The sequence below is a fragment of the Triturus cristatus genome, chromosome 7 (assembly GCF_964204655.1).
Source record: "Triturus cristatus chromosome 7, aTriCri1.1, whole genome shotgun sequence".
NCBI lineage: Eukaryota > Metazoa > Chordata > Amphibia > Caudata > Salamandridae > Triturus > Triturus cristatus.
In genome coordinates, this window is record NC_140590.1 from 659077545 (window position 1) to 659101837 (window position 24293).

Here is a 24293-nt window from a genome sequence, read left to right on the forward strand (position 1 = left end):
AATAAAGATGTGTGGAAATATTAAACTCCAGACGTACCACACATTGGTCGAAAACAAATTTCAAAGATTCCTGAATTCACCAAGTTGTGTTTTCTTTTTTTACAGACAGTAAAGTTGATACAATTCTCTTCTTAACAAAGGGTCCACAAACATTTTCAGCTTGATTTAGACTTCGGCAAACATGTTTTTTTTTGCATCATGGCGATGGAGTAAAGTACTCCATCTCCCTGATGGAGTCCACGCCTGCCAAAATTTGAGATGTTTGCCGGCCCAGTGTACATCGTTTGCTCTGGCAGTAACTGCTGTGACAGCGGCTTCTGTCAATGCATTGTAAATTTGATGGACGCTTCATAGCAAACTTACAACGTGTTTTTTTAATTTTCCAAAAGAAACCAAAGTGAGATTTTTTGGGGGTAAAATCTAAAATCAATACCCTGCTCGCCATGGGAGTTTTCTCCCATGATGAGGGGGGCATTTAGCAGTTTCCACTGCTCTTGCCACCAGGTTTTACCTGCAAGTGACAGATATTTAAACTGTAATAAACAATGTGGACATACCCACAAAGGGATGTGGTCACTTAAAGTGACACATAAAATTGAACAGGAGCACAGACATCCAATGGATGTTTAAGAAGACCCCTCACCGACCAACCTAGTTGGCGGCATGCCTCATCATTGGGGTCCCAGCTGGGTTGCTGAATGCAACCCAGCTGTGCTTCAACGCCTGATTACAGCGGTGCGGGTATTGTGAAGTGAGGTGAGTACTATGTGAGATGTGACTAAATGTTAAAAATGTCTCTAAGAGATGCCCTTATAAAAAAGTTTAATAAAAGGGTCTTAGGACATGGTTAAAAACATAAGCAGGATGTATTGGAGGTAAAAAATTGTTATTCAATATCCCTGAAATTGTAGTTCAAATTATTTAAACCGGTCATGTGTTTGCCCACTCTAAATCGGGTGCACAGACAAATGGACAAACCTCTGACGGTCCTTTCTCTGTTTATGTCAGCCATGGAGACGGAGTAGTCTCCACCGCCGACATAATGAAGGTCCGCTTGATTCTAAATGAGGCGGGAGGGCCTTCAGTTTGGGCCTCTATTCTAGGAGGACGCATTTTCCTCAGTTTCCAGGTTTAGGCAAACTACGCTGCTGGCACTTGCATTCATATTATGATCTCAGAAGTTAAGCATGTTCCTAAACCCGTCCATAAAGAGTCCTGCACAAGCCACATTCTGAGCTGCAGGTCATCCCTTTCCGTAAGAATGTCAGCAGATGTTGGTCCCTCACACGCCTCTGACCAGTGTTCACTGTGCCAGTGCTGGAACATTTTGCCAAGCCACTTGAGGCTTCCTAGCCAAGTCATTTGTTTTACACCCTTAGGATTGATGAGCTATTTTGAGCAAATAGTGGACATTTTTTTTTATTCCTGCACATAGTAACACACATCAAATGCACTGCAATCTCACAAAAATGAGGACGGGTGGTCACCGCAATTCTATGCCTAAATCTGATTTTTGCACCTCCTCTCACTAATTTCTATGAAAATGGTGGAGAGAATTGTGATAGTTTTTGACTTCTTGCAATGACAGACATTTCTTCTTCTGTTTCTTTTAAATATATTGTAAAACCCATAGTTTCATTTATTCTTCAGATTTTTGCTCAAACTTCTTTTGATTAAACATACCATTTTCTAATTTTTTTCAAGTCGAATATTATTGTGTTAATGTGTTTATATTGTTGCACTATTTGCTACTCTTGTGTGAAAATAGAAATACGTTTGTAAAATTTGAAAAATTCCCGAATTATGTGGTTCTTGAAATAAGCGTAATTTCTAACAATTTAGTAAATTGCAATTTTGTTGTTTTTTGCCTGTAGAGGCTGTTTTTCATGGAAAATGTGTTGCTGGGAAAAACGTTCTGCTCACACCTGTTGGTATCTCAGAAGACTTTTAGTTAAGTGAGATACGTAATCGTGTAAAAAAGAAAATTACACACAATACTGGCAAACCACATTTCATTCTGAAAGTGTAAATTTGTCAAATTTAAAAGTTATTTCACAACATTTCACAGAAAACGTTATTCAGTTTTGTACACCTCTAGCAATATTCCCATTAGTTTAATTACATCATAGATTCTATATTAAATATCCCGCACTTAGTCATACCTATCAAAAAGTCAAAGATAGCCATGTCGATGATGTTCAGTAACCTGTTGCTGCTGTTGTATGGATAGATCAGCTTCACTGTGTTGCAGTAAAGAGGATTGACTTCCCATCTGCAAAAGAGAGAAACTGATTGCTAAAATATATTGTTCTGAATGCAGATAATACAATGTCAATGGATTTCCTGAATTATATTAAGCATGCACTGGTTAATCTCCACAGAACCGGAGTTCTGAGAGGTTAGTGATATCACACAGGGTCTTACAGAGGCCTTCTATGACAATGATTCATTTAGTCATTATTTGAACACTGTTCTCCATTGATTGTTTGGAAGAGTAAAAACATGAGAGTAAACACACAACTTAGTCATTGTCCAGCCAGTGCTAATCTTTAGGAAAAATGTAGGTCTTTACTTGCAAAACAGAATTGTAGGGCAGTTTAAAGAGATAAGATGATGCACACAAATGACAAGATTGCTCTAACACATTCTAGGACCACGATGACCCCAAAGAAATAATTCAGGCTTGGACACAAAAACTCTACGAGAGTCTAAAGGCAATGTTATCCAATGGCCGGGCTTTTGGGAGGTTAAAAAACATTTGGATTGTCTCTACTGGGAGTGAGATGGCACCAATGGTTGGCTTCCAGGGTGCAAATATCCAGGGCATGTCCCTTGGAACTGGACAGCTGAGGTTAAGATTATCCACGAACGACAGACCCAAGTTTGTATGTTTCCACCATAACTCCATGATAACTTGAGAACCATACCACGTATAGAGAACGTGAGGGTTCAAACAGCTAAGAGTTTGCCTTTACAAAGCAGAAAGCGGAGCTGACAAACAACTAAGATGCTGTCCTGTGATTACGAGTATTTTCTGATCCCTGCATAAAACCCTAAAACTCGTAGTAGGTGATATTTGTTGCACCCGATAAATACCGTGCCTCAGGGTATTGTTATTTATATGGTGCAATGACAAGCACCTGGATTCAACAGACTTGGAATCAGGGCCTAAGTGGAGGAGAGGACCGCTGTGCCATAAGACCTTTATCTGTGCGGAAGTGAGACCAACACAGTGCCTGCCTGTGCTCCACTGGGGCCCCGTCTACACTGTGCAGCATGGATCTACCACTAACGCAGAAATGGCCCCCGCAAGGTTTTACTCTCTAGCCGGCACTTCAACTTCAGACGGTGTGAGTCACAAGATGGATTGCGACCTTAGAGGTAAGCCAGATGGGTTGCTCCCTCAGCTGCTGTATGGCTGACCCTTTTTGGATGACTGTTGTCGGCTATAATTCCTTTCAGGGACCATATATTAATGTGCTTCTGTCACTAACTTGCTTTTAATGCGCTGTTTTTAAAAACAAACTCTCACACTGGGAGTTTGTTTTTGGAAAACAAAAATATGTCAATACTTTGGTTTACAACTGGCAAAAAAGTCAGCAGCCGTACACCAAACGTTTAGTACATTAAAAGGAAATTCTGTGGTGCGGGTTTCTTTCAATGTACAGAGAAGACCACTGTGCCGCTGGACATTTCGAAATTTGGCAGGTGGAGTACCCTCGGGATGGCAGCGGTAATGTACTGATATACATTATGCAGCCGCTCCAAACATTAAGCACGTCCATAGTTTTTAATCTGTCATGGGGCTGCCTGGCAGTATCCTGACATATGAAGTGTGTATGTGTGATTGAGCACAGAGACCTTTCTCTGGTGCTTCAGTCTTGAAAGAGGGGTGAAGGAAGCAGGACCTACAGAAGCTGCCTCTGCAGGTTAAAACCCCCATGCTAGAAGTAGAGTCTGAAGGTCAATGCACTCCATGGATAGAGGACTGCATCAAGAATAAAGAGGTTCATTGTGAATCAACTTAATATTACAAGAATAAACTCATTGATGAAACCTCATTCCAAAAACAACACTTTGAAATGCCTGGCCAAATCAAGAAATATTCAAGACCATATGGAACGGAGGAAGGCAATGACGACTTGGATCTTCTCAAACGGATGAAGAAGTAGAGGACATGGACAATACAGAACCCATGATCATACCCACCTCATCCCGCAACAAGTCCCCCCCAAAGAACCACATACACAGGTACCTCACAGCCTTCTTCACTCCATTGCAGACATAAATGCAGCTACACTTTCTCAGCGACACAATCTGAGCAACCTTGTCATTGCTATGCTACACGGAATTAAACCAAAAAAACTATGAAACACTTCTCGCAGGTAAACATCCTTTTGTAGGCGTTTCCTCACAATGACGTGCAACGACGACCGCCTCTCTGAAGATGCAGGAAGGAGAACAAAGGACACGAGGAGAGAGAGGGAAGAGGGGCTATTTTTAAGGATTTAGGGTAGGGGAGGATTAAGGTAGTGTTGTGCTTGATGAGTAGTGTTTTAGGGTTTAGGGTAGTGTCGGGGGTCGTGTAGGGGAGTGTTTAGGTGTAGGGACAGGATTGGGGTAGGGGGAGAGTGGTGCTGGGGGTAGTGTTTTAGGGTTTAGTGTAGTGTTGTGGTGTATGTGTAGTGTAGGGTAGTGTTTTAGGGTTAAGGGTAGTGTTGGGGTATCATGTAGGGTAGTGTTGTAGTGTAGGGAGCAGACTGGGGGAAGGGTGAGGGTCGTGCATGGGGTAGTGTTTTAGGGTTTAGGCCGGGTAGTGGTGTGATGTAAGTTTAGTGTTGGGTAGTGTAGTAGGGTTTAGGGTAGTGTTGGGTGGTTGTGCAGGGTAGTGTTTGAGTGTAGGGACAGGAGTGGGGGTCAGGGGGTGGTTGTGCAGGGGGTAGTGTTTTAGGGTACTGTTGTGGTGCGGTGTAGTGTAGGGTAGTGGCTTAGGGTTTAGGGCAGTGTTGGGGGTCGTGAAGGGTAGTGTTTGAGAGTAGGGACAGGACTGGGGTAGGGGCAGGGTCGTGCTGGGGGTAGTGATTTAGGGTTTAGAGTAGTGTAGTGGGGTTTGAATAGTGTAGGGTAGTGTAGTGTTTGGGTAGTTTTGTAGAGTTTGTTTTGTGTAGGGTAGTGTATTTTTATTTAGTATTTAGTGTAGTGTTGTGGTAAATGTCTGTTTTTATTAATATGCAAGTTTTAGTGTTTTGTGTAGTGTCGGGAGGTTGTGATGGGTAGTGAATGAGTGTAGGGACCGGAGTGGTGGAATGCGTAGGTTCGTGCTTGGGGTAGTGATTTAGGAATAAGGGTAGTGTAGTGGTGTTTCAGTAGTGTAGGGTACGGTAGTGTTTGAGTGTTTTGGTAGTGTTGTCCATTTTTAGATGGGTACGGTAGTGTATTTCTATTTAATATTTAAAGTAGTTTTGTGTTTTAAACATTTTAAAAAAGGGCTTAAATGACTTCTTGTAATATGACACGTTATTCTGCATACCATTTTTATTACTAGGCAAGTTTTTACTTTGTATGAATTAACACTTTCAATGTAATGGTATGCGAAGTAAAAGCTTGCGTAGTAACGGTTATTGCTAAGTAATAACCGTGTAGTAATGGCATGCGACGTAATTGCATGCGAAATTACGTGTCATATTCCCTCTCGCATGGATCACACCAGAAACCCACAATCTTCTACCTAAGCACACCCATGGAGCAGGGTGCTTCCAGGCTGCAAACGTACTGCGGCACCTTGCGGAAGCTAAAGAGCTATGTAAATGCAACCAAACTAGAGGGAGGTACACGCAGGGTGACCTCTGGATGGATTGTGAGTACGGAGAGAAGGTGGTGGAGAGTTCTGAGACAAATAGCCCTCTGATAAGCTTCCCAGTTCACTTCTTCACAATGTAGGCACATTTTTACGACTGGTGTGAACACCAGAGCATCCTCCTGGTAAATCGGTAAACAGTAGACACCCCCCATCTCCCACTCACTCTTCTTTTCCAGTAAATGTGTAGGACCGGATCCATGGGTTGGGAACAGAGAGTCTCGGGGCAAGGCTGAGTGATGGCAGGAAAGCCGAGAGTGACCCCTCCAACAAGTGGGGGCTGCCGCAGACCGCATACTCTGTTTTACACATGTAGGGACATTTTGCAAAGAAACAGGTGTTGTTTGCTGTGAAAGATAAGCACAGTGATTAACATTTTACACTGTTCGGCTTACTGCTTGCATCAGATACAGTGTATGTCACTCAGTTCCTACTCATAGCAGCCCACATGCAGAAACTTGATACCAGTTATGACAAATCTACCACTAGCAGCTGATGATAATATCTGGTGAAGTGCATCCCCTCACTTCAGACACCGTTTCTTTTCTTCAGACAGGCTCTTGTACTACAGGCATGCTTCAGACCTTAAAAAAACGTATTTAAGAAATACCAATTATAGTTTCCCAATCAATATCTATCTGGTCAGGTTTAAAGTAAAACTGCAGTGAGTGCAGCATCACTCACTCTGGTGTATAATTACTCTTTAAAGTGATTGGTGTGGCTGTTCTCAGCCTGACTCACCCAATCATGAGATAGATTAAATGGGAAACGGGCTTTACAACACGGGCAGAGCCATTCATGCGGTTTTCCTGCAAGCTTAACCATGCATGCCTTAACCAGGCATGCCTTAACCATGCATATGCCTTAACCACGCATATGCCTTACCATGCACGCCTTAACCATGCATATGCCTTAACCACGCATATGCCTTAACCATGCATATGCCTTAACCACGCATATGCCTTAACCACGCATATGCATGGTTAAGGCAGTATGTGGTCTAGATGTTGGGAAGGGCAGGTCCAGGAACAGGAAGGATCTGGAGAGGACGCGGTGAGGTAAGTGGGGCTGGGGCTGGGTTTTGTGGGGGGATAGTTTTTAAGGGTTGGGAGGTCGTTTTTAGGGCTGGGGGGTTGGGAGGTCGTTTTTAGGGCTCGGGGATGGAGTAGTTTTTAGGGCTCTTGGGGTCAGGTAGTTTTAAGGGTTTGGGGGTAAGGGTAGTGTGTACGGGTCAGGGGAGTCGGGGTAGTTTTCAGGGCTCAGGGGGGCAGTATAGTGTTTAAGGCTGGGGGTCTGGGTAGTGTTTGGGGCTCGGGGTTGGGTAGTGTTTGGGGCTCGGGGTCGGGTAGTGTTTAGGTCTGGGGGGGTCAGCATAGTGTTTAGGGCTTGGATTAGTATTGGGTAGTTTCTATGGGCTTAGGGGGGGCCGGGGTAGTGTTTAGGGTCTAGGGGGGGTCAGGGTAGTGTGTAGGGCCCGAGCATTCAGGGTAGTGTGTAGGGGGTGGGGTAGTTTTTAGGGCTTGGGGGGTCGAGAAGTTTTTAGGACTCCAGGGGTTGGGGTATGATCTTTACCACACATCCCTTTGTCAGTCACGCCTTTACCACAAAATTGCATAGTAAAGGCATGCGTGGGAAACAAATGCATTGTTTAGATGCATTAGTTGTTGGGGCTGCATAGCAGAGACACGCGTGGTTTAGCCATGCGTGTCTCTGTCATCAACCAGATGAAATCTCTACACTTAAATAAAATATATAATTTGACCATTCCAAATAACTTTTAAAGACCATCTTTTTACTTTGAAGGGTCAAGGTTGTCGATTCTGTGTGACACCATTTTGGAAGGCTGTGGGTTTTTGAGGAATGTAGCAATGTCTCCCAAAGCCCCGGGCAAACTGACAGCTCGCATCCAATATAAAGTGATGCGGCCTGCAAACATTATCCAGGGCAGTGCCTAGGACAGTGCCAGCTGGTCTTTGTGGGCATTGGTTCCCCACCCTGCTTGTCGTCTACTCCTATTGTATGGTACTAATAGTGGTTATTAGCCTGTTATTCATTATTTACTAATTAGAAAAGGCAGACCCTGCGTCGGAGGGTCAAGCAGCAGTCTGAGACAGGGTGGGTATCTCTCTGATGGCTGATACAAGCAAGTGGAATTACTTATGCCAGGTATAAAACAGATTAGCAATGGCTGGTGAATGCCCAGCCCCGACTTTAGGAGCCTGCCACAGCTCAGGGCCTCTTCATTTGTGATGAGTTGCAGCGTCGTCCTATCAGACACCCCCTTGCACTTTACACTTAATCCCTACATTGCCCAGGGCTATCCCTCAAGCAGACTATCACCAAGTGCTTAATTTGAGCCGGTGGGATCCACGGGCACTTTTTTTGTCTAAAATATAAGAGAGGGGAAAACAAACAGACGGGAAAGAAGAAAGAGAAGAAGACTGAAAGCCTGTCAGCAAGGGAGAAAGCAGAAGCCTGCAAGGGTGAGATAAAGGGGCAGGGGGTGTCTGGCAGTCGATTAAAAAGGCAAGAGTTGGATTCAAGACTACGCAGCCTTGGTATTGGGCGCAGGGACATTTAATAGCTCTGGCCACAGTGCTTTGGGCACCAGCACTGTAAGCACTGCTTTCACCTCACACAATCTTGCATCCCATCAGAGGGTAGGGAGGGGAGGGGGAGCCTGTGACGAAATGCGAGGAGGTGAGCTGAAAAAGCAATAATCTGAAAAATGAAGTCTGTGCTGTGAATACTGTACTCACAGCGCAGGTGTCAGCTCTCAGGTTCCTGCTTCAGTGCCTGAGGCAGGAAGGAGCTGCCGCCTGCCGAGGGTACATGTATGAGCAGCTGAGGAGCTTGAGCTCACTGATGCAGAAGGGAGGTAAGTGAGAACAAATATGCTACATCTTTTGTGTGAGAACCTGTAAGTGAGACAGTGTGTGTAAGCATGTGTATGTGTGATCACGTGTTTGTGTGTGTGTAAATATTTGTAAGTGAAAGTAAGAGGGAGTGACTGAGTGAGAATAAGTGATTCTTAGTGCGAGGGAGGCTGTGAGGCTGAGTGAGAGGAACAGTGAAATTGAGTGAGATTGAGAATGAGTGTGAGTGTGAGTGCATCAATGTAAGTGAGCATGAGTGAGAGTGTGTTAAGCTTTCAAGTCTGCCTCTGGCCCGGCATCCTGGAAGTCATTTGTGGCATATGGGGTACCAATGGCAAATTGCTGGAGTTAGGAAACTAGAGGCAGGTCTTGACATAGAGGGTACTAATGGTACAATGCGGGTGCTGGCACATTGGAGGTAATTCTTGGCATAAGAGGAACGTGGAGCAAAATACTGGAGGTGATTCTTGGGAGATGGGGCAACTCTGAAAAATGCTGGCACTGGCTTATTAGACATACTTATGGTATAAGGGAAAACCATTGCAAAAGCTGACAAGGGCATGTTAGACGTAACTCTTGGCATAAGGGGCATCCATGTGATAATACTAGTCCAGTAGAGGTTTGTTTTGCAGTATGAGATGCACTGGCTAAATGCTGGAGCTGGCATACTGAAAATAAATGTTGATCTTATGGAGCACAGCAATGGCATATGGGGCGTGGGTGTGAACAATCATGGCAAATGCTGATCATGACATTCTAGAGGTAATTTTTGACGTATGCGTCACCAATGACAATAAGATGACATCAATTACAAACTTCTGTCACTGACCTACTTTAATCCTCGACATTAGGGGGGATGGCACTCATTAAATTTGAGGGCACAGATTTGATATGGAATAGCAATGACTGAATTTAGTCGTGGCAGAGTGGGGGTAATTAGTGAAATATTGGGGGTACACACTGCACATTTTGAAATAAATATGGGGGTAGTGGGGAGCATCAGGCTTAATAGACTTGGCACACCGTGTAAGTACTTCAAAACCTAATTGGGCTTTTGAGCAAATGTCTTTGGAAATCGTGCTTTAAATAGCAATATTCGACCCAATTTATTTATGTGTTTATTTTTTTTTAAAGCAGATTCACAGCACTCGGAGTATGCATTGTCCCCCTCTCAGGTGCTCATATCATGCTTGTAATTATAACAGTGTGTATTTGGAGGGAGAGAGGGTGTGTCTGGGTTTGTTTCTTTCAGTCAGAAACCTGTCATTATTTGCTGAGAATGGTGCTTGCACATTACCTGGTGAGACGAAGAACACGCTCTGTAGAACTTCATTCCGTGCAACCTCCAGGACGTCACTGGAGATATTGATGAACCTTCCAGCCACTGGGGGCACCCGCCGAAAGTCCAAAATCCTATGACGAGGAACACACAGTATTGGTAACGTTTAGGTTAGTAGGACAGGACCTTGCTGGAACATATCTAGAGACCTAAGCCGTGCTTAATTTGTTCCGGTGTTTGGCACCAGCACTTATATACTAACATCGGAACATATTTATGGCAGTCTACCAAATGGTGGCACTGTCAGTCTTTTTTTTTTTTTAAAACACACACACAGGAGCAAAGTGTTTACCAATTCAATATACGATTAAAAAAATAATACCAGGGTGCACAGGCCATTCTTGCAGCTTTTGGATCACCTAGTGCAGACCAAATTGTAACATTTGAAGGACTCTAATAATAAGTAGGTGTTATTGGTACTGGGATTTGGAAGAGTTAGCAGGAACCTAGGGTGGCACAAGCAGCAGTGGCCTCCTGAGAAATATTTTTTACACAACTGAAGCACTGGACCTAAGACATATAAACCAAATGGATGTGCCTGGTGAAAGCTCCACGAGTCATTGCACGGCTTCAATTGACTTAAACCACAACCATTATATGTAATACTGACTAATATGGTTACAGGCTAGTTAAAGTTTGTGGGATAGGGTGTATCATAAACAAGCAGACCATTGCAGCTGTTTTAGCTGTCCCATACCTGCTGAAGGCAGAGGAGTTCTGGTCCCCATAAACATCTGTGTATTATAAACATCAAGGGCCTGTGAAAGGCTAGTAGAGTCCCATGTCTATGTGGCCTTCGGAAAGAACACATCACTTTGTAGGCAATGCTCCCAACATGTCAGTCTGCTCAGAATAGTGCGAGTGCATCCAACAATGCCTCCTTTTACAAAAGTTAGATTAGGACCCTTTAGCACCTCCCACTCCACACCCTGGGCTGCAACCCAACCGAACTATGAGTTTGTTGCCCCTCTCCTAGGTTATAACACAGGAGACCACCCTGCCTACTTTGGCAACTGATGAGTATCCTACAACAGAGAGACCTGCGTGGGACAAAATCCCCATCGGTCAAGAGGTGATCAACACAACAGCTAGAGATGACACAAAGCAGCGCAAAGCCTTGTAAGGGTATTTGCCATCCAGAGCAAAACGTGTTTAACAATAGAATAGTGATATATTCTCAGTGCAAAAAAAACCCTTTGCACTGCTTTGCATTACTTTGGGTCTGGGCCGAGGGGACATTACTTGGGCATCGATGGGGCAAATCAGTGCATCATAGACCAATAGGATTTGAGGCAATGCCCAATAGACCAATAGGATTTGAGGCAATGCCCAATCTCCTAAAATACCCAGAATGGACTTTGCATCAGAAACTAACACCTCGTTGAAGCCGGCCGCAAGGAGAAACGTGTTTATTTAAAAAACAAAAACAAACATTGCATGTATGCTGCAGTGCACAGCACACCTCCAGTGCATCGGATCCTTTTGAGTTTCTCTAGGCTTTGGGATTTGTATTCAAATAGTATGATCCCAGGACAAATCGTACATTAGACAGCGCACACTCATCTCTGCACGGGGGTGCGAGGCTGGGTATCGCACAGGGCACTGTTTGTGGGCCAGCACAGAGGATGACAGCAGCAATGGGCAATCTTGCCAGACATGACTGCTCTGTGTTTTCATCCATGCACTACACTGCGCCGCAGATTGGATTGTTCTGCTGTGTTGCATGAACAGTCAGTAAAGCTGTCAACAGGTGTCTAAATCCTTGGCAAGAGAGAGAGAGGGGATAGTGAGTGCACTTGAATGTGTCCTCCAGTGTACCAAGGGCTGCAGAGAGGTGGTCCTGGATTTAGTAATCTAGCAGCGCTTTAACTACGTATGGGGAAGGATTGTGACACCTAATGATAGGAAAGTGGACGATTCTAGGGAGAATGCAACATCCCAGGGAAAGTGCCTTGAAAACTGAAGCTGTGCTCACTCTAGTTGCTAAAATATCAAGAATGCTGGACATAAATGGGAATAATCATGGAAGGAAATAACTTCAACTCCCAGAGGGCACATAAGGGTTTATGCTTTGTATAAATAATGCCCCCTATTTTAATGTACAGGCATGTCTGGGCTATCATTGGGTAAATATTTTCATTGCTCTGGTAATTAGGGTTGAGGCTGCGATATTAGGTCCTCTGGGTCCAGTATCACTTTTCCCTCTTTACAGAATGGTGTGATCTTGCGCGAATCAATTTATCGCTCTTTCTCAGCCTCAGTTCCCATATTTGCCCCAAATTTTAAATACTTAATAACCGTCTGCGCACCGGTATTAACCTCTCTCAGTAAGTACATCACATTTACGTTTTGCACACACAGATCATGGGAAACCACGGCCCCAGCAGTGAACGCACGAAGGACAGGTGCAGATTCGGATGCATACCTGTCGAGGTGGAAGGCGGCTATCTCTGCGTTGTGCCGCTGAAAGTCGACGAAGTAGAAGAAGTCCTCCGGGGTCTCGTCTTCTCGTTTCTGTCTGAAAGAAATTGTAATTTACCAACGTGCAGGAAAGCATGGGGGCTATGTCTGCGTGGGGGAGTTCTGTGAAAGCTGGAAAACAATAACAACAAACATAGGTGTGCAATCGTTAAGTCGACTGATAGAGCGCGATGGTGCTCTTTCATTTGTAGGGGTGCATTATAATCATAGGCAGTTCGCACCTACATTTAATCCTTTGTCATTTGAACCTGTGATAGTAGAATGTGTACTGTAATAGAATGAAGCGTGATGTGTTAGAGACATTTTTCATATAAACGTGGAGAAATGAATGTTGCAGTACATGCGTGTCTAGCTGAAAACATTAACGTGTAGATTCTGTTTGCATTTATTCAAGCATCTAATGTGCCCATGTAACCTGTTGATCTAGAACTGCTCAGTGCAGGAGTGCATTTATATGTAAACTCATGAGCAGGGCCGGACTGGCCGTAGAGGGCACCGGGCATTCCCCCGGTGGTCCACCAGGGTGGGGGCCGATTTTGGGCCCTTGGGGGGCCGTTTTTGTTACAGGGATGTTTTTGCATCATAGCTGCAATATAGGCCCCTGTAACAAAATCGTCCAAAACCGGCCTTGGCAAACAGCTCGGCCGCTCCCCCAACACCCCCAGGGGCCCGCCAAGCACTTTGCGAGGGCCGGTTTTGGTTCCCAGTCCGGCCCTGCTCATGAGGCCTATGTATTATTTTCTTATGTTGGCCGATTTCTGTAGGCCTGAAATGTATTCTCCCTGGTGTTCTTCAGTTATAGAGGATGTTTGAATTTCATGTGCGTGTTAGATTTGTTCCTTTCTCACGTTTCTGTTGCAGGTGGAGAAACCCCTCTGTGTTAGTTAGAATTACGATTTTGTTTTAGGAGCTAGGCTTAAGGGAAGAAAGAATACATTTACCCAAGAAGCCGCTGATAACAAGGGACGGTGTTTTTCTCACTGGAGAAGGCATGGGAATCAAGGTCAGCGTACCAGGAGCTGGGAGTATCGAAACTAACTGGAAAATCACCTATGAGGAGCGCCCAACTGGATGAGGTGATCAGAAGAAGAGTGTGGGGCGTGATCAGAGATTTTGGTGTTTGAATTAGAGACAGTGCCCCGGGGGTTGAGAGAGAAGAGGAGATCGATAAGGAGAAAAGGAGAAAAGGAGCATCTTAGAACAAACTCTGACCCATACAACGTGAGTGCACTTCTTAGGAAGCCTTCATGCGCTGGCACCTTTTCCTGACTTGCCTTGGGAATGCTAAGTCGGGATGTCACGTTAGTGGTAGAGTAGGGACAGACTAATGCTTTTTACTTACGAACCTCCAATGAAGACCGATCTAGACGTGGGGGCACTTACTGCCTGCATTCTGGTCTTGTAATTTGTCATCCTTTTCATCTTCCAGAAGCTAAATTTTGGTCGTAGGTTTGGCTTTGTATTAGTTCCAATGTATTTTTACAACCTTGTCTTGAAGTGCTTGTATGTCCAGATGTTTTTGGCTTCGTAATAAACCCACTAAACTTGACAGCCTGGAGTCTGTGATTCTTTGGAGTCCTGATTCTTTGTGCTGGTGATTCCAAATGAATTAGCTATCTTTCCCCTCTACGCTTCTAAAGCAGACACCAAAGGTCCATCGACCGAGGGTTCCGGATTACATTGAAAGAGGGTACCCGGCTCCTTCACAATGATAGTGTTACCAGTCACATGACTTGATAAGGTAGGGTGGTGACAGGCAGCCTAGTGTAGGAGCTGTGAGTGTTCTGCGAGCGCACTGGCAGATCTATAGTTTTACTCTCTGTCAGTCGCGGCCGGCATGGCTGGCGGGTGGGGTGGAGGGAATGGGGGCGGTCACGCTGTGTGGCAGGTAGAAAAAGCCCAAGGGAGAACAGAGATGCGATCCATTGATGCATCTTTTTTCCTCAATGCTCGAAGAATTGAACTAGCTTTTGCAGGAAAATTAAAGTTCACTATTATACAGTCACCTGCTGATGTTTTGTGGGATTGGCCTATCCAGCCAACCCTCCGAGCCATTAAAATTTCTTCTACCAAAATCTGAGTGGGAGGATGGTAAGTATTCACCCTTCTTGCCAGCCAGTGTACTACTTTATTCTCAAGCTTGCGTAGTTTTCCTGTGCATCCTTCTTCAAAGGAGGTACATCCACCAATGCAAGCATATAAGGGGTGACCGCCGGAGGTAGTTGGATGGTAATATCAGAGGGGTGATCCACCAAATGAAGATTTTGAGATGTACTAGGAGCAGCCGACCCTATCTTAGAACGATTCCTTTGAGCACGCACTTGGGCAGTGACTAAAGTTGGCCGACCGGGATTATCCCCGGCTATGCGAGAGGGATCAAATTGATGATGATTACAGATGCTCAAAGGTGAGGGTAATGAGGCTCCAGATGGAACCTGAGCCTGGGACAGGGGTAATGCTCCTGCTCCTAAGTTACCAGCAACTTCGCTCAGAGAAATTCTAAGACCTGTATTTGGCATGGTTCTAACGGAGTCTTTGGGCTGGCTGCTAATGCTTAGATGATTGTCCACAGACCCTTTTAAACAACCTACTGTTTTCTCTAGTACAGATATCCGAGAGCCAAAATCATTTAAAGCCTTGATCATCTTAGTTTGAAGGTTTTTCAAGAGTGCCACAAGAGTGCCCTCTGTTATGTACTGCCCAGGAGCTGTAACTTTATTGGGAGCAGATATAGCTGAAATCTTCTTAAGGCTGGTTGTGGTCTTCCTGATTGACTTTGCAGGAAGAGACTGTGATGAGTAAGATGTTTTAAGTCGAGTACCCGTTTTACGAAACTTATCAGTGCATTTCAGTATAGCATCACTAACAGTAGGCTGTACAGCCTGGGTGCTGAGAGAGCTGGTCAAAGGAGCTTGGATAGAAGAAGCAGGCGGAAGAGATGCTCTAGTGGTAATGTTGACAGAAGCAACAACTGCCTCACTTTGTGCCTTTATATCATGCGATAAAACACGATGATTAATAGCCAGCTCTATTTCAGCACTAGTAATCTCATCCAAGGGCACCCCCACAGCTGGATTTAAGTATGTCAGTATAGTATTCCTTAACGCTCGGTCTTTTTTCAGTCCCTTAAGAGGTTTCTGCCTTTCTCTTCCCCATCCTTAAAAAGTCGGGCTAGCTCAGGCTACAAGCTGACAGGCTACATAGAAAGGTGCAACTCCCAGCAGACTGAAGGGCCACAAAGTCAAGTGGTATACAACAAAAATAGCACCACTCGCCGTCTCCAGATTACAAAATCCAAGGTCCAGAAGTGAGAGAGTGGACCCAGTCCAGTCTCTTCCGAGTGATGAAGGGCCCGCTTTGGCCTTGGCCCGAGTGTGTCTCACGCTTGTCCCACAGTGCAGGAGCCCAACGGCCTTTTCAAAGCGCTTCAGGGTGCGAGAAGGATGGCGGCGGCTTATTCTGCCGCAAGGAATGACTGGGACTTGCAGTCTGTCCCCAGTCAGCTACAACAATGGCTCCTGTGTCCTCATATATGCTTTTCCTTTTGGGATGTATTAACCAACTAAACAGAAGATTTATATCAGAAATGTCCTTTTTTTCTTCTTTTCCTGGGGAATTTTAGATTCTTCTGGCGTTTGTCTCCATCCAGGTGATCGGGAAAAAGAAACAAAAGTGGCACAGGTCAGCGTTAGGTTCAGATTTCTAACCGTATCAGGGAAGGGAGTGTAGGATTCACACCATAGAAAATAGGCAAGCGGATTGAGGGAATGGATAGTGTCTTCCCCCATGAAAACAGAAAAGGTGCAGGCTTAATCACATGTGTGTTTCCTCTGGAAGGATTGTGTCCGTCCCTCTACCTGCCTCCCACCTCTCAAGAACCGAGCACGCACCTGTCCAAGCCACATACCTCCAGGAACGTGGCTGGCCGCTAGGCGAAATCGATGACCTCCTAGCCTCTTTGCGTCCGCCTCTGCCCCGGACTCCGTGCTCTGCAGACCCCGCTTCGTATCTTCTCCTCCAAAGTGTGTTCTAGCTTGGCCGCCCACGAGTCTCGTTCTTTATCACTTGGTAGATTTCAGCTCAGTGAAGTGAGCAGCCTCCTTTCTGCTCACTTCACTCTGCACACTTTGCTTCAGCTTGATTACCCCCAGCGTTGCTCAGCCTGGCCCTCCTGCCGAAGGCTTCCAGGGGCTCCCAGGTGCAGCCTCCATGGACTTCTGTGGTGCCGTCTCCTGCTGATCGCTGAAATCAAGGACTAAAAGACTAAGGTGCCATCACTTTCACTAAGCGATCTGAAGGGATGATCTTGGAGTCCATGGCCCTGTAATCGAACATATGCGGGCTCTGTTTACGGGCGCCCTGCGCACGGTGGGTCAGGCAGTGGTCAGGTAAGGGAGGTAAGGGCAGCAAACAGTTTGTCTCCGGCGTCTCAGCGTTGCAAGTTAGGCGGTGGTTCCTAGATCCTGTGCCGGGCTGGCACGCGCAGGGTGACCGTCCTGGTCCTAGTGGCAGCCACAGCGAGTGAAAGGCTCTGCCTCCTAAGATGGAGCTGTGTGGTGCAACAGTCTTTTTTGCCCCCCCCCTTTCCCATTTCTTCCTTCTCCATGAATTCCCTCACTACCACTCACCAACAATGCATCTCATCTCTCTATAGCACCTTTCTGTCAAACATTTAATTTTTTATAGTGCTACTCATAGTTTACTCACACTCAGTTCTGTGATCTGCATGGTATACGTTCTTTGTAGCAGGCACATTAACCCTCTGCGCTGTGTTGGTGGCAGGAGTGCCCATGTGAATGCATGGTGAGCAATGCAACAGTGTGCTAGTAGGGTAAGAGGAGTGAATGCAGTGTGAGTGAGGCAACCATATTAATTTGGGTGCGGATGTAAGTGCAGAGTGGGATGAATGATAGCATGGTTAGTGATGGGCTTGTTTGAGTGAGATTGCAGATTGAGCAGTGAGGGGAACAGATGAGTGAAGTGTCACATGAGTGCAGGGTGCGTAGTGTGCTCATGTAACTACATGGTGAGGTACAGGGTGAACAGCACAAGTGCATTGTGAGTGCAAAGTGATCACTGTGAGTGCAGGGTGAGCAGGTGAATGGTGTGGGTGCATGGTGATCAGTGTGAGTGCATTGTGATCACTATAAGTGCAGGGTGAGCAGGTGAATGGTGTGAGTGCATGGTGATCAGTGTGAGTGCGTTGTGATCGCTGTGAGTGCAGGGTGAGCTTGAAAGTGAAGGGCGAGAATGAGGAGTGAGTTGTCTGAATGCAGGGTGCATTCACAGACACTTGAAGCAACTCAGCATGTTATTGACGGCGGCGTAGCATTTCAGATATAAGTTAAACTATTGATATTGTGGCATCAATCCAGGATCGAGGGCGCGAGGAAATAAGTAATGTGCTGATCTTGCAACAAACTTCCAGTCTTATGATTAGGGTTGCCAGCTCATTATTTTGATGTCCCAGACGGTACAAAAATAAACAGTCCCCTAAAGCCGTGTTTTCAGCACTTATCTGTGCATACTTTGAGCAACAAATATAAATAGAAAGCACTTTTAATTGTGTTCTGGGGCTGCCTGAATGATCCATGACTGATAATTGGAGCGAACAAAAGTCGCATTACAAATGAATACATACTTTTTTATGTATAACTGTATTCAGTGTCAAGACGAGGCCTTTGAAGGCTCTTTAAACAACACATGGCTGTCATTTTTCTTTTGGCAAACCCTACTTTATATTCATTTTCATGAAATGCATTCTCACACTACGGCAGTAAATGTAAAATATAAATGTAAGGAATAGGCAGAGTGGGGGCCCACGGGGTATTGGATCCAGAAAGCAAAAAACTAAGCATTGGTAACCAGTTTACAATGGTATGCAAATGGTTCTAATTAGAGCACAGAAGTGTCATTGCACCGAATACTGAACAATGATCCTTAACAGAAGTGCCCAAGACGCCAGAAGCAATCACCAGCGGATCCGTTGTTTTGGGCGTAAGACCCTTTCCAGTCTTTGTAGTAGAATCTTCGGCTTAGTAAAGGCTGGACTTCAGGTGACAGATCAAATCTTCTCAGGCCTGAAATTGATGTACTAGAATTACAGCTCTGTAGCCACCTGGACTACAACTAGAAGCACTGGAGCTTCGAAACTGTGGAACCACAGCAATATATGAAGACTAGAAAAGGACTGGAGCATGGAGAATCAGACAACTGAGAGAAGCAGCCAGTAAGAGCTGCAATACAAGAAGGTGCAACTTGAGAACTGTCTACACATAGAAGATCCTATACATTAAAGTCCAGGTTTACTTAGAGTTCATGCAACACAGGGCAGCAAGCACAGTTGCATTGTTTTTGTTTTTCAAAGCAATACAAACAGCCATTTGTGTTGCTTTGTAAATACCCCAAAATATTTTTCATCAGGTCTGAGTTAAAAAAACAGTACCACAAATATCAAGAAAAATCTTTGTAAATCTGGGCCTAAATGTATTGCAGCAGAGCTCAGAAGTGCTGGTATTCTCCCTTTCAAATTAAGAATGTGCAAGGACTCAGTTCCATTTAAAGCACCGGTTTGATAATGAACAAATACTATGACAAACAGGCAATGGCTTTTAGTAACTAGTGCACTGTAATGGGTATGACTAAAATCCTTTTGAAATAATTTTACAATAGCTATAAAATATTAAAGGCCTCATTTATGAAAAATGTCACATTGCTGCGTAAAAACAGAAATGCAATACTTTTCAGTGCGCCCTCCTTGCAACACCATGGATGCACCGTATTTACTGTACGGCGCTCCATGTCACAAGGATTTACAGATACGTCAGTATTTCTGATGTATCTGTAGGCGCAGAAATGAAGCATTGCTGGAATGTGTCGCAAATGTGATGGTACTCCAGAAATGGGTCATTACACATGGGTAATTCCCATGTTAAAGGCTCCTGCATCAGGCTGCTGTGAGTCAAGCGTAAGATTTTGATGCAGTGGCGCCCTAAAAGTGGCGTAGTGAAATCTCATAGATTTCACTGCACCACATCTACAACCCTTTTATGCAGGGGAATGCCCACCCTGAATACATTATACCTGACATAGGTGTAATGTAGTGCAGGGCTTTACAAAGTGACGCATCTGCTAAGTTGCGTCACTTTGTAAATATGGTGCAATGTGGCGCATTTTTTACGCTGCCGCAGCATCACAAGATGGGACACAACGGCGGCGCAAAGGGCTATTAAATAAGCCCCTAAAATTATGTCAAAGAGAAAAAAACATCTGCATAAAATTACTTTTAAAACTTTCCAGAGATCCACGCAGAAGGATATGACACTGAGTAAGTTTCAGTGCCAATGACTTTGGGTCTCAGAAAATACCTTACCACACCCCTCAAAAGCCTCATTTCACAGTAACTTCTGCAGGAAAGAATCACCCTGTACAGGCTACTGCCATCCTAAAGAATAACGTGCTGGTGAACACCATCCACACAACAGCTCAGCACCCCAAAGAAGAGCCACACCCAAAAACTGCTGAGCTCCACTAATTGTGTTCCGGCCCCAGTTCCTTGCAAGCAGGGCTTTCACTTCCATAAGCCCTGAAAAATTGCCTTTTTAATATGGAACAGTGAGAACAAAATTCTAGTTTGCCTGGAGTGCCTCAAATGGTTACACCGTTCCATTGTGCAAGTGAATGGGCGCAAGTAGCAAGAGAGCTGAAAGGGGAATATGAGCAATGAAAACCAATGCTTTTCCACCTCAAACAGAGGGAGAGTTCAAAGGGGAAAAATAACGTTGCAGGATGCTTCCACCGCCAGGCTACAGATTTACTAACATTTTGTGTCGGTCTTGCATCAGAAAAGTGACACAAACCGGTGGAATTTACTGTCAAGCACAAAACTTTATTTGTGCTGGAGAGTAACCCTAAAGTATAAAGTAGTGCTTGTGTTGCTTTGAGTCGAGGGGGTGCACGTTGGGTGGTGTCTGGGAGTTCCCATGCAACCACCCATGGTTTCTTACAGAAAGCCCATCTGTTAACATTTGTAGACAGGGCTTTTTGCCCACAGGTAACGCCTCTTTGAGGCTGGCATTAAAAAGGAGTGAAGTTTTATTTCTCCAACCGTTTCTGACTTTTCATGTATGCTGCACTGGACGGCAAACATCTAAAGTGAGAAAAGTTATAAGGTGTGCCTAAGCATAGTATTTTGTACTGGAATGCCACCCTTCCAGTACAAAACCTATGCTAGACATTACTCAGACCCCTTTCCACTGTGGTGCAAAGGTGTGCATGTTGCCCTAGGAGTATGATTGTACACCATTGCGGGGGCAGTGCTGGACAGTGCCATATCTTAGTAGATCTGGCACCAGAAGTGGAAACCAGATCCCCATCCTGAACCATATCCAGACAGGTCCCATGGCCAACGGTAAAAAGTCACATTAGGGGTCTCCGCCCGCCACTGCCCCGGAAAATGGGACCGCCCGCCAAGGGTGCGGTGGTCCCGTATGCGCAATTAGGATGCGCCCGCCACACTGGCGGGTGCATCCCGCATTTTTTGCATTGCGGCGGGCGGTGCTGTCAGCAGCACCGGCCGCAATTCAAAAAAGGCATGTGCACATTTGCATGCACAACCTGGCAGGCACTGCGCGGTGCCTGCTACGTCGGTCATGCAAACCCCATGTGCCCCCCCACCTCCCAACATCTTGGGGGACCGCAACAGGCCCCCAACTGAGGAAACCGCATGCACGGAAAGGCTGCTTCCCGCTGCCATCATAATATGGATGGCAGTATCTAGGAGACACCGCCACCATATCAGGCCCCTTTTCCACCCGGTCACCTGTGTGACCGGCGGAAAACCGGCGGGCGGTCTTTCCATCCACCGGGGTCCCCCCCACCATACTAATATGGTGGGGGGAAATGGCATGCGGGCGGAGGAGAATGTCGGGCGGATCGCCACCGCCATGTAGGCGATGGCGATCCGCCGGACATTCTACTAGACCCCTTAGTGTTGAAATATCAACAGTATAAGAGTCTTTCTATTTGACAGAGAATAAAGAGCCAGAAGTACTAAAATAGGGTTTGCAAAATGTTGTTGAAATTAGTTTGCTGACATTTTGAGAATCCTATGGTATTTTGCAAACCGACCTCTGTACTAATATGTTGGTTCCCAAAATACCAAATCGCAGTGGGTCTCAATTTGGCCTTTCTCATAAATAATGAATTAATGAGATAGGTCACAAATTGTGACCCACCACTATTTGCTACCATCACAGGGATAGTGGCCTGCTGGGGTCAGCAGACCACCAAGTCTGTGATTGTCTTTAAATAAAGCAATCATTTTTTTGATAAAAAATTAAACGTTTTTTTAAATATTTTTTAAAAATAGGCAGTGGTCCTATGGAGAACTACCTACTAAAGAAATTCTTTTTTGACCAGTGGCAAAGAGTAATGTGTCCCTTGGGGGCTCTTTCCCATTTGCAAAGCAGTTGCCACTACATTTCAGTAATCAATAAAATATTATTGTTTTACTACCGGATTTCAGTTGCAAAACATTAATACATACCATAAGAATTCAATATTTGGAAGGGATTCCCCTTCCAAATTACAATTCTTATTGATTTCCTAAAGCCACTTACCAATGTGGTCCGGTTGCAGACCCTGCGATTTACCGAAACGCAGGGGTTGCGACCATTAAATGCGTTCCTACATTAGGCCCAAAGAGACCTCCCTTCCAGATCAGACTCAGTGCAAAGAACATATTACCCGACATCCCTCACAGTATGGTGGCCTCCTGGGTTCCTGCAGGGCTATCTATGTCTCGCGAGTCACGCACTGCAGATGTCAAAAACGCATATGGTGCAGCAGAAATTATTTTCTCGATAACACGCATCTAATATTTACTTCTTCTTTTTTCCAACAAAGTACGAGCAATGTATAAACATTTTGTAAATTATATAAGCTCCAAGCAAGGCCCAGATGTATGTGTGATTAATGTTCTGACTTCATAAGGCTCGGCAAACTAGATTAAAATATATTTTTTAAACACTTCCATTTCACTGTAGAGCAAATTAAAAATTGACCGTTTTTTGGAGTTGATGTGTATCTACTGCACGAGAACCCTGCATAAATGTGCAGTGGAAAACATAATTACTGTCATAAACCACAAAAGAGAATGGAACTGAGACTCGTCAATAAATATAAAACGGCAAACACATACGTTCGGAAGCGTAGTTGGCAGGACAGACTCGTTTGTCACCACGTCATGGGCTGAAGAAAGAAGTCTCCGTGTTCTCCGCCGACCCTCGGGCTGGCACGCGCCGACGCCAAGCCGAGGTATAATGCGCTCTGGCTGCAATTATCTGCCGCCCGAGTGGATTATCGCAGGGGTTTGTGAGTGGAGCATTATGTGCCTTTGCTCAGTTCACTGTAAATGTTTCCAGACTAATTACCTGAGAGCTTCTACCCTCGCCCCCGGCGTTTGGTGCAATGGAATAAGACAGGGTGACTGTGCGTTGGCGTGCAAACCCTCCTCTCGGGTCGCCTTCTCCGTAAGTGGTTTATTTTCCCCATAGCGCCTCGCCAGTAAGTGTCTTGTTTTCACCGCTAGGTGTTTTGAGTTCCTTTACTACCATTCCTGTAGGTGCCTTGTTTTCAGCCCATGACCTCCTGCTGTAAGTGTCTTGTTTCACCCTACGGCTTCCTCCTGTAAGTGCCGTGTTTACAGTTTAGGGACGTTTTCATAATTGTCTGGTTCTCGCCCTCAAACCTCCTTTATATGTGCCTTGTTTCACACTATGGCCTACTACTTAAACGCCTCGTTTCACCCCAAAACATGATCCTTGAATGTCTCGTCACAACGTAATCTATAAGTGCCTGGATTTAACCCTCATACTTCTTTCATGTGTGCCTTGTTCCAGACTCATGCACACTACGCAACAGCCTTGTTTCACCCTACAACATAATCCCTACGTGTCTGTTTGCCCTACATTTTAATCCATGAGTGCCCTGTTTTTACCCTCAAACCACATTCATTTGTGCCTTGCTTCTTCACACTATTGCCTACTTCATAAGTGTCTTGTTTAACCCTACAACATAATCCCTAAATGCCTTGGAAACGACATCTTAATCCATAAGTGCCTTGTTTTCATCCTCAGGCCTTCTTCATCTTGCCTTTTCACATTATTGCCTAGTCCATAAGTCCCTTGCTTTCACCCTACTACCTCCTCTGCAAGTGCCTCTTTTCCCTACAGCTTCATTCATAAATTGTTTGAACGCCAAGCCTGCTCCATCGAGCACCTTATTTTTGCCCTAACATTACCTCTGTAGGTGCCTTGTTTCATCCTCTCCCCTACGTGCTTCGTTTCCACTCAAATGGCTGCATAATAAATACTTTTTTTCAGGACCGAGGTTTCCCCTCTTAGACTTCGGCTTTCCCATAAATGCCCCTCTATAATGACCCTCTATTATCCACAATGCCTCATCTAAGTAATTTTTTGCTGCCCTAGAGTTTTGTCCATAAGTGACCTAATCTTGCATGAGGGATGTATTCACTTTAATATCTTCATCGAGTTCCTTGTTCTCACATCAGTGTTCTGTATTGACCTGCCCCAGGGCTGCTCGATAAGTGTTTAGCCTCTTTTCTGCAAATGTTTTGAAGAAACTCATCCTCCTGGTCCAGCGGTTCATCCAGAGAGGCCTTGTTTTCACTCCAGTGTCTCTTCTGCACAAGCCAAGTTGTTTTATTAGTGCCCAATTC

At 45.1% G+C, this 24293-nt stretch overlaps 1 protein-coding gene across 2 annotated transcripts in view; it reads right to left on the bottom strand.

Annotated features, from left to right (window-relative positions):
• The window catches only part of FAM20A (FAM20A golgi associated secretory pathway pseudokinase), a 267701-nt gene that overhangs the window by 42581 nt on the left and 200827 nt on the right, over positions 1-24293 (bottom strand). For both annotated transcript variants that reach the window (XM_085617304.1, XM_085617305.1), the window contains exons 5-8: positions 12498-12590; positions 10031-10146; positions 6024-6204; positions 2163-2272 (exon numbers count right to left, since the gene is read on the bottom strand). In XM_085617304.1, coding sequence (XP_085473430.1) covers positions 2163-2272; positions 6024-6204; positions 10031-10146; positions 12498-12590 — 500 coding nt within the window. The remainder of the gene's footprint in view (positions 1-2162; positions 2273-6023; positions 6205-10030; positions 10147-12497; positions 12591-24293) is intronic.